Here is an 11349-nt window from a genome sequence, read left to right as displayed (position 1 = left end):
GGAGGGGGTCTTGGAGGAGACGGACAGATGGGTGAGAGGAGAACAGGGAGGGGGTCTTGGAGGAGACGGTCGGACGGGTGAGGGGAGAACGGGGAGCGGTCCGGGTCGGATGTTCATTGTTTAAACGGGTCAAGACTCAAGAAGGAACTATTTAAACTGACATGTTTATTAATCAGGTTAAATGGGTCGGGTCGGGTAACCTGTTTAATAAACAGGTCGGGTTCGGGTTGTAATTTTTGACATGTTTAATAAACAGGTCAGATCCAGGTTTATGATTTTTTGACCCGACCTGAATCTGACCAGACCCGTTTATGCCCGACCCGACCCGATTGCCACCCCAAGTTTCCCGGAGCTTCGTTGGTAGAGTCGCACTGCAGCTCAAATTGCAATATAGCCTAAGTTATAGGTGCTCCATCTATAGGTGAGAGGAAAGGTTCCGGCTATTGGTCTCTCTCCCAATTGTTTTATCTCTCAAGCTCAATTGTAGCTCCTCCCAAGGTTCCGGCTACCATCTTTTTTTCTTTTTCTTTTTTTTTTTGCTGAAACAGACATATCATACAACACGGGTACGAATACATCCAGTAGAATCGGCAAACAAAAAGTCTCGAAATGCACCAAGCATCTCATCCTTCCCAACTTATAGGGTGCCTCTTGAGTGGCTCGCTACATATGTCACCACTCAGTCCGCCGCCCCATTAGCCTCACGATATACATGCATAGCCTGAAATGTAACACTCTCCCTCACTATCAACCAAATATCTATGGAGCAAGGAATGAACTCCTCCATCACTGCTCGGACCCGTCCAAACCCAACTGATCATCATGGTCGAATCATCCTCCAAGAGAATAGAATCGACTACCATCCCTTCTCCATCCTCCTTGCAGTGTAGAGCGACTGTTACAAACCGTCTTACAAGTCAGTCAAGTGTAGTTCTGTCTAAAAGACAAACGCATAGATAGCCAACTCACCAGTCTTTGCTTGCACTCATAAGCTACATAAAACAGACAGTCACAGAAAGCAACCCACATCTAAAATTAATAGATAACATCTTACTTCCAAAGAGACTGAGGAAGTCCCAGCTAAAGTGATTCAATTGAACCAAAAGATTTTGATATCATCATTGAAACATCAATCCATCAGATTGGGACTGGAACAGATAAAGTCGAGCATCATCAAAATCATAGCCAACCGAGCTCTTTGTGATGCGACATAACCAACCGAATTAGTTCATGCCCGCACGCATTTGCTTTGACCAATTAGACTTGGAACAAAATCTAGTCCATGCTGAAATTTCCTAATGCGTCCGCCATGGCTTAGATGACAAGCTAAGTTGCCGTTGAATTAGGTACAGGATAAGCAAGCCACTTGGCGGCCCACCCCACGAGGCCCTCACATAAGTTAAACATTAACAATTATATCCACCCATCTTGATACTATATAGATATCTCAAGCCATTTCTGGAAAAGAATTTCTACCAGTTGCAATAAATTCAAGTTTCCGTAAGGATCAGCAACGAAGTGATCAAACGAATCAAAATTAATATAGCTTTCCACGCACATACAATTAACTGAATGGAACACAAACGGGATGCAGAGGGGTTGTACAATATTTACCAACTTGCATACTCCACTTTTCACAAATTTAGGATCCAAACGCTGAAAATACAACAAGACACATAGGACTATCGTTCTGATGGAGAAAGACAACAAATAAGGTATATCATAAGTCGGACAACAAATAAGGAATATCTTAAGTCGGACTAACATTCTTCAACATGAGTTCAACTGCAGGAGCCACCACTTGAGAAAAGTAGCCCCCCCTTCCTCCTGTCCGACCTGGAGGAAGTGAAACGAGCTCAACTGCAACAGCCACCAGCTTGAGAAGAGGAGCCATCCCTTCCTCCTGCTGGACCTGGAATTCCTCCATATCCAACTTTGATTCCGTAAGACTGCAAAAGTTGCACAACAAGATTATAGGGACAGAAAAAAAAGGTAGAAGCCACAAGATGGTATTACCAGTCATAGAAGAGAAGATAAGGTTCCAATATCCGCAACAAAAATTTGTCCTTGGGCGGAAGCAAAAGTAGAGCTCGTGATTATTATATAAAGGCACAGGATTGCAAATAGTTGTGGCAAAATATTATACCAAATGATGATGATGATGATAGAGAAAGTGAAGTTCAAAAGAGTAAAGTTGCCCGATACCACATCACTATCATCAAATGATCACGCCTAGTGAAGCCTAGAGGGTCCCAGCAAGGAAGTGGCATCCACTATACGCATTTACTTTTCCCCTCCTACCAATGCTGTTCAATCTTCCACTCAACTATGCCCTGAGGTATTGGTTCTAAATGAGGGTTGACCGTGTCCTTTATTCCAAACAAAAAGGGAGCAAATATTTCAAGTATTCCAAAATTAATTGCTTGGTATGGTATGGTCTATGCATCGGGGATAAGGGACCCAGCTTTTGCGACAAACTACTGGGCACAGAGTAAGCGAAAGCATCAGAAAACCTCCATGCTATGAGGAAGGATGGAGGGAAGCTCGAAAAACTGACCAGGATGGGAAGAAATGGAAAAGCACAAGTTACAGAGCTAACCACAAATACATGATCTTTCTCCCCAGTCTTCCCCCCATGTGTGTAGAGTTAATACCGGATAAACAAGTTGTAGGGTCCAACTATGAGTAAAGAATTACCTCATTTGATACATCAAAAACCCCATCCTGAATTTTCTTGTATATTGTTGCTGCTGTGCTGATGAATGCCTGGAAAAGCAGTAGCCATTAGAAAAGCCATATTATAATAAAAAAGAAGAGATTTCACCCACTATTAAGCATAAAAGTAGCAAGGCTTAGTTACCTCTTCGACATTCTGAGCTGTTTTTGCAGAAGCCTCCATAAAGATCAAACCATGCTCTTTAGCAAACTGCTCACCTTCCTCAGTGCTGACAGCTCTTCTGTGAGACAGATCACATTTATTTCCAATCAGCATAATTGTCATATTAGCATTTGCATGCTGCCTTGCATCTTCCAACCAGCTCGCAAGATGGTTAAATGTCTCCCTCCTGAGATTCATATTAAAGGACAAGAGTATAAGCATCTATGTAACACCTCAAGTTCAGAGAGAATAATATATTCAATTTTGCATTGTTGAATGCCAAGAAGTCTCTAATAATATACCAACCTGGTGATATCATAGACTAGTAGTGCACCAGCAGCCCCTCTATAGTAAGATCTCGTTATAGATCTGAAAGATTCTTGGCCTGCCTGTAGTGTTAAAAAAACCTCTGCATCAGATGCATGTAGTGGTGGTTTGACAGGGAATATCCCACCCAGTTGCTTCAAAGTACACCAACTTAAAAAGCAGAGGGTTAAGCCAAATAGCACCAATTCATTTGCAAGACAATGTACTATGTTTATTATCAATGAAACTTTGGCCGATAACATACCAAACTAAACAGCATCTAAACAAAATTCAAATTTATTAAGTTTGGAAAAAAATTATGACGACATCACTGTCATGACAACTTAACCAATAAAGTCACATATCATTAACATCATACATATTCTTCCTTTACCACCAATGATGCTCCAATAATGATACACAACCCATGGTTCAGAACATAATCAGTAAAAAATATTCAGCAATCACAACAATGATTTCTTTTGTACAAGCATTAAGAGGAGAGTCAAGCAGTGGTTGTTGAGTGGAAATATGGGCTCTGGCTAAAATGGAGGCAAAGGAGGTGACATAGGTAGGAGAAAATTAGTCACTTGAATTGATATTCATAACAAAATTACAATGATAAGTGATGTATTGTAAATAAATAAAAACTATACTGCTATCTTGGGATTTTGCTAATTCCAGTCACTATCACCTTAACAGTCTACTGGTAAGTTAGGAAACTGCCAACTTTGTGTTCCAAACAGGACATGTGTGGCACCTCCACGAGAAACAACATTCATTTTGGTAAGCGAGGTGATAAATAAAGGGTCATAGAAATTGTTGCTTCACCTCTAATTCTTCCTGTTAAACTGCTTCGTAAAACGGAATCCTGTTCAGTGGCCAAGATATCAAAAGTGATTTTCCAATAACATTATAGTAGAAGCTAACTTGTCTAAAATGACTAGTCAATCAGGAATTTTCTCACTCACAAGTATCACCTTATCATGAAGCATGGAATTTTCAACACTATACCCTTTCTATCAGGTCAAATCTCCCGAACCAGAAAAGGCAGGGCATTGTTATGTTACAGCTGTACTTTGCTTTTGGCATACTTGAGCAAATTTATAATAAGAAAAGAAACAAGACTCATCATTTATTTATGATGTAAACATAAGATGAATAAGGTTGCACAATTGCAATGTATGGTCACAGGTTTGGAATTTGGCAGGTTAAAATGTGAAATCAAGAAAAAGAAAATGAAATCGTTAGAAGTCCCAAAAGCAAATTTGAAGACCTAGATACTTAATATAATATATATCCATGAATTCTCAATGAAGAGAAACAGGCAGTGAATGCCAATAGCAGCAAGAAATAGAAAAATAATAAAAACAAAAATAGCATTGACTATTCAATAATCATCCCTTATCCTGAGAATAAACATGATTTTTTCAAATGTTATGAGTTAATACTAAATATCTACTGAAGAATTAAATTACTCAACCATGAATTTCAAACTCACTTGAAAAATCCAAAAGCTCATAAATAATTGTAGACTCATTCCAATAATTCATGAAACATTGTCGCTATCAGCAGACATGAAGTAATGGTCCAAAAAGCTTAAAATATTTAGAAGGGCTGGTGTCTCAAGCATCACAAATTGCCAGGAAGAGACAAATTAAAGTAAAGGAAAGCTAGCTACATCATGAAGTTCAAAAACAAGAATATCTCTTTGATCTCTACTACAGTTAATGGGCTTTGAAAAGTGGACTACAAACAAGAGTATGGCCAGCCTCAGGCTCAATGAAGGGACCAATAATGTTGATCATAATTTGCAAGTGGCTTGGGAGATGCAAACGAGAGAGAAAGAGAAGAGACACAGTTCAACAAGAAAATTAGCAATACCAACTGATTAGGTTTTAAGTAAATACTTGTTGGTTACACCTAAAAACCCTTTTCTTAAAAATACTATGAGGATCCTCACCATGGATCTCCTTAGTGTACACTCCTTAAAGATAAAATGGCATATAATTAGTTTTAAAATATTTTAGGCAATAACATACTGTGTTAAAAGAGAATCTCTAAGCCTGAAGATCTAGTACTAGCGTGTGAAACTCTCAAATTTATTTTTCCAAATGTTGTTCCTTTTTGTGAGCTGACTGCTATGCTATGGAAGCAACTCGTTCCAATATATCTGTTTATTTTATGCTACCATGAACTAAATGCCACCAACATCTGCAACACTAGTATTACCTGTAACTTTGATCCCGTACCGCCATAGATCAATTTTAGCACCCAAATCATTTTCTATGCCCACTTATTGTCCTAGGCTGATACAAATCTTGTTACTTGAACATTCATTTGCACCTAAACCACCCACTAACACAACTACATTTCATCATTCAACCCTCATCAAACATGCAAGTAATGAGATCATAAAATGCAAGTATAAATTGCAACCTGCTCCTTCTATCTCCTCCTCATCTTAAACATCCATGCACTATATTAGATCACCAGTTGCATTTGCCACATGCATCCTTATTCCTTTTCCTATCCACTTGGACTTTACCTGGTTTCCATTCAAGAAGAGCAGCACTGTCATATGCAAGTGTAAAACATGTTTGCATAACAAGTCATACAACAAAATTCAAACCCTTCTCATCTAATGTCCTAACCATTACATCCATAACTGATCACAACTCATTTTCTTCCTTAGATATCCAAAATACCATTAAAAGAGGGGAAAAATTATAAGCTGGCCAACAATTTAGCCATTCCTTGAGGTGCAAAGTCAACAACCAACAGCTTAAACAATTTTCAGAATCATGTATCAATGATCGTTATGTCTACTAATCCTATTCATGTATCGCTGTCATTGAGGTCATTGAGGTATTTCTATTGTCTCTTTCCATTGCTCCCAAATTATAACATGCGAGCAAGATCTGTCCAACCACTCCCCATTGGCTGAATCTGAAGGTTATGGTATATTGAAATCCATGGAGCAATGTTACTTAGACACACTTGGCATTGGTGACAAGAAGTCCAAGTGTCCCCAAGTGTCGGACATGGCATCCACCAAAAATCTAGGCAGGGGGACAAGACATAAATATGTGATAATACACACACACACACACACATATATATGTTAATATCTTATAAACACATATACATACACATAGATCTGTGTCTATGTGTCTGATTTCAAAAAAAGAATAAATTAAAAGGGAAAGGAGAGTTATAAATGCTATCAAACAAACAGATTGATAAAATAATTATAAGTTTGCAAGTTGTTTAATTTATTCGCTAGGCTCATGATTAAGATGCGTTGAGGTACTTAAATGGTAATTAACTGTGTACATCTATATTTTTAACAATAACATTTCATTTAAAGTGTTTATACAATCTTGACAACTTTATGTTAGAAACATAAAGACACTTCGCTTGAAGTGTCTACAAAACCCGGGTAACTCCACATTGAAAATAGGACACCCCACTTAAAGTGTCCAGCGCTTAAAACAAGAAGTCCCCTAGTTGACATCACCAGAACAATTAAAAGTGGACTTTCCAGCCATGCCATGTCTTGTCATATCCAAGTGTCCAAAAGTATTGATACTCCCATACAACTTAAAAATGGAGTGTCCAGGAATCAACTCTAAAATTCCAGATCACATCTTTCAAGTAAACTAACAACATACACCATTGTTTACATTTTGCAAAGTAACTAGCAAGAAACCTTCCCATCTTTTAAAAGAGTTTACGAAAAATGATTTAACCCATTGTTGTTAGCTGCTAAATAACTTGGACTGTAAAATTCTTAGGATGCCAACTCTCCATTACAACTCTCATATGATTCCTTCCATCTTATGTTGAGTGGTAGAGCTTAATTGAAATAGTTTAGTTACTTCATCTCTAAACTCTTGTTCTCCCAGTTAGGTCACGCTTGAAAAATAACTCAAGCTTATTAGATCCCTCTTCCATTACGTATTTCAAACAACCACCAACTCATTTCATCTCAAAAAATCCCTCGTATATGGTGCTAGATAGGCGCAGAAAACAGCTCATGGAAGGCTTTGACTGGCCCACTCCGTGGGCCTCCAATTTGTTTAAAGCCCTAACTTGATAAAGATTTTATGTGACCTGACTGGCCCTTCAAGAAATTCTTCCTTCAGATCTGGAGTCAACTTAATGTGCTCAAGGGATCCCTAGGTTGAATAGAAGTTCAATATTGATGACGATAGTGAAAGTAAATAAGAGTGTCCTCTCTTTTCTCATTGTTCCTCTTAACTTCAATTTTCTCTCCCCATCAATAGACTCCCCACCCCGCCATAATGACCCTTTGTTTTGTTAAATCTTTAATGGTATAACAGATCTTCTTTCAGATCTGGCAAATTCGAATTGTTTAAGGCTAAAAGATCCCCAACAGCCTTCACCCTCAGATCCATTACCTTTGCTGCCACAAACTACTACTGTTGTTTATAGCCGAAACAAGCAAGTAAACAGCAACTCTGCAGGTAATCCTAAGGCAGTAGTCTATCATCGACTAAAACCACAACAGTAGGTTACAGTGGACAATAACAGCCCTCTTGAGTTTTGGCTGCACTAATTTGCTTTCTTTATCCCATATGGTTAAAATACAGTAACTGATCCAAGCAGCTCGTATATATATGTCAAAAACTATCAACACAATGAATGATACCATATGTAGTGCTTCTTTAATATCACATCCATCTTAACAACGCTATGATTGCATTTGTTCTGCCAATCTTACAAGTACCAACAACTTTAACCAGAAAGACTCAAATTGCACTTCTTCTGCATATTATTTGCCATCCAGATCATATGAAAATAAGATGAGATAGCATCAATAACTGTTTCTGAATGCTTATTCCATAAAATTTTGCTGCACGTATATTCTCATAAAGCCCATCCAAAATTTTCTCGGCAACTCCTAACCTCATGAGGTCAGCAAGCTTATTTCAGCTCATTCAGCTCCAGTACCATTAATTTATATGTGCATTACATCCTACATGTGCCATGAAAACACTCACCATTCTTGACTCCAACGAAAATTATTGTAGCCACTAGGCTGCTACTCTAGACTAACTAATAGCAGCCCAAAAATTAACTTAACATATACATTAATCCCACTGCAAATCAGCAGCTGCCTGGCCATAAGGTTTAGAAACTTAGTTTTGCTTTTAGTTCCGGCTTGATAGTATGAGCTTTGAATCAGGTGATATTCTCAACTTTGGTTGTTTTGGCTCCAATTTCAGTAGTTTCAGTTGATAATTATAGCATCTCATAAGACATTGAACTAATTAAAAGAATAAAGTAAACGATATACATCATTTCTGAGTATCTTATACTGTTTGAGTCGTTTGGATGTATTGCTTTGGTGGCTTTGCACTATAACAATCAAATCATTATTTTTTGCAAAATATACTGTAAAGGATCAGGTTAATAGTGCACCATAACACCATATCTTTTTATTGTTAAATGTTTGAGTTTTAGGATAGCCAAACCTATACCAGTTTACTTCTGAAATTAAAATCATAATGTGATGTTGCAATGCTTCTAGCATTCTCATAACTCACAAATTCTAAATTTAAACTAGAAAATGCTAGTTCACATTCAAAAATTGGAAGGAAGAGAGAGAAAGCGGGGGAGGGGGGGGGGGGGGCGGCGATCAACACAAGTAGCTCATTTATACAGTGAATTTGGCCACAAAAGTAGTTTTAGCCGAAAATTTGAAACTGACATACTTTCGAACAGTTTTGAAAGGAAGTGGAAAATCCCAACATGCTTGTTCCTTGCAAGACAATCTACAATGATTCTCATAACTCACAAATTCTAAATTTAAACTAGAAAATGCAAGCTCACATACCTAAAATTATATATATATATATATATATATATATATATATATATATATATATATATAAAATCAGCGAGAAAGGTCAGATAGGACTGACTGATTCCATACCTAAAATTTTCACCTCGACCAAAAATAGTAAAAAATTAAATAATAAAATTATATATATATATATATTGGAGGTACAATGCTGGCAGATTTTGATCGGATCAAGACAGAACAAAGGCACCTAGTTGTCCCTACGTACCCCATTGAAACTCATTGGTCCCCGCCCTGCGAGACTCCGATAGACCCAATCCAAGTTGCTCCACTGCGCCAGTGCTCATTCCACTCCAACCCAATTCTATCGTGAATTGCTGTATAATTTAAAATAAATCCCAGCATGCTTGGCCCTTGCATGACAATCTCCGAAGACATACTATCATGCTCACTAATGACTCCAAACCTAATATATAAATAAATTTAGTATACCGATTGCTTGAAAGTTTTATTTCACTGCACAGAATTCTTCCACCACCAAAAATCTCTTATCAACCTTTCAATGTTCAAGAATGCTTTGTTGGAGAACAACAATGTATAGTATTGACCTTGACCATTATCATATTAATTTTGCTACTTCCTCCAGGAAAAAGCTATGGGAATGGTTTCACTAACTCCAACTAAAAAAAAAATATCAGAAATACTCAAGCAAACAAGGAATTGATCACAATTCAAACTCAAAACAAAGCAATATAAACTACGCAAGATATTTGACGTTGTTGAGTAGGATTTTGGGTTCAATAAAGTCAATATCCAAGCAATTCTGATTACCAGTAGATACAGTTTTACTCTACAAACACCTAATCCAAGAAAGTACAATCAGGGACATGGCAACCAACCGTATCCCATATCTGCAACTTTATGGGCTTGTTGTCGATTGTAACCATCCTTGCCCCAAATTCAACACCAATGGTCAAGTCATGAACAGGTTGGAATCGTTTGTCCGTGAACTGCAACAGAAGGCATGATTTCCCAACTCCTGTGGATGAAAGAACAAAGAAAAGAAAAGATACGTGGTCACACATCATGGATATATTCAAATCTTCAAAGAAATGTAGTACTAAAAATATTCAATAGAACCATCAATCGCAATCCAGTTCTTTGGAATATATAATGCAACACAAGAAAACCTGACAGATTAATGAGGCAGGACCACCAAAGTCTGAATCATATCCTCTGTATCACGGACATGGGTGTCCATATAAAACTCAACCAATCCATGTAAATCAAATTCTTTTTCCTATAATTCATAGTCTAAAACATATCAACAAATCCAAATCCATATTCTTCCCAGATTACTAATCCACAGAAACAAAAAAAAGAAAGGAAACAAAGTCATTCCGGGACACCAAAATTCCATCTAATTCGGTAAAAAAATCGATTAAACAGAAACCCCTAGGGCATCAATCCTCCCAATTCACAGATACATCAACTCCAAAGAAACCTAAAAAAAAATAAAAGGGATGAACTACCTGTATCTCCGATGATGATGTACTTGAAGAGGTAGGCGTAAGACATCTCTCCTCCCAAACCCCAATCCAAGATTCTCCTCCCCAAAGGCTACAGCGAAATCAAATACAGAGGAATTAGGGGGCTTGGGGAAGGACGGATAGGAACAAAAAGAAAAAGGACGAGGAGGAGGAAATGGACTCGGGTTGGGACTTGGGAGACAGTCCTCGACGCGTTTGCCTTGTTTTAGAAAGGGCGAGGGCTTCGCCGTCCCTTTCGCCGACCGTACACGAAATCGGCAAAGCCACCTCGGCTTTTGACTCGCCGAGTGGACTCATTACCTTTATTTAGAACTCTAGACCTCATGATTTTATCAGCTGTTTTTTATTTTTTTTATTTTTTTTATTACCCGATCTACTCCGTCTGTTACTCTCATTAATCGTTTAAGATAAAAATGGTGCAATAAACTGATGGCAATATATTTAGTTTACAAACTCTAGCCCATGACTTATTACTCTTTTCATACCACATCTTATTAGCCTTTGTATTGCCCACTCTATTTGTCAATAAATATTCAAAGTAGTTTGTTGAGGCCTAGAATTCAGCTTTTGATAACCACATCACAAAAGATTTTATCATTGTTTAGACTAACCTTCAACTAGCATGCAACATTTGCACAGCTCACAAGAGAAATAAGTTGTGAAAATGGAAAAAAATATAATTGGATCATAATTGGTTAATAGATGAGTGAGTTACAAATGATTGTGTCGTGAGCTCTCAGTCTCTATAACTTCATGGTAGACTCTACCGTAGAGTGGTGAACATG

At 37.8% G+C, this 11349-nt stretch overlaps 1 protein-coding gene across 1 annotated transcript; it reads right to left on the bottom strand.

The window, feature by feature from the left end:
* Positions 1–1519: 1519 nt before the first annotated feature.
* On the bottom strand, positions 1520–10744 carry LOC103695989 (ras-related protein RABB1c-like). Its single transcript, XM_088707112.2, has 6 exons — positions 10547–10744; positions 9914–10053; positions 3185–3267; positions 2861–3065; positions 2698–2766; positions 1520–1949 (listed from the first exon to the last, which is right to left on the bottom strand). Exons 1-6 carry the CDS (start codon positions 10590–10592, stop codon positions 1857–1859), a joined length of 636 nt encoding a protein of 211 aa, XP_088563238.1. The 5' UTR covers positions 10593–10744; the 3' UTR covers positions 1520–1856.
* Between the last annotated feature and the right edge of the window lie 605 nt (positions 10745–11349).

Source organism: Phoenix dactylifera, chromosome 11 (genome assembly GCF_051530095.1).
Source record: "Phoenix dactylifera cultivar Ajwa chromosome 11, Ajwa_hap1_PhDact_Kaust_v1.1, whole genome shotgun sequence".
Taxonomy (NCBI): Eukaryota; Viridiplantae; Streptophyta; class Magnoliopsida; order Arecales; family Arecaceae; genus Phoenix; species Phoenix dactylifera.
This window is presented reverse-complemented; position numbering and strand designations above follow the sequence as displayed.

What these genes read in the sequence shown, in the direction of transcription:
- LOC103695989 (XM_088707112.2), bottom strand. Translation starts at nt 10,592, where the DNA reads ATGTCTTACGCCTACCTCTTCAAGTACATCATCATCGGAGATACAG. An exon ending in CTAGTCTATGATATCACCAG is followed by an intron (nt 3,066 to 3,184) that starts GTTGGTATATTA and finishes TATGAATCTCAG; the next exon opens with GAGGGAGACATTTAACCATC. An exon ending in CAGCTCAGAATGTCGAAGAG is followed by an intron (nt 2,767 to 2,860) that starts GTAACTAAGCCT and finishes CTGCTTTTCCAG; the next exon opens with GCATTCATCAGCACAGCAGC.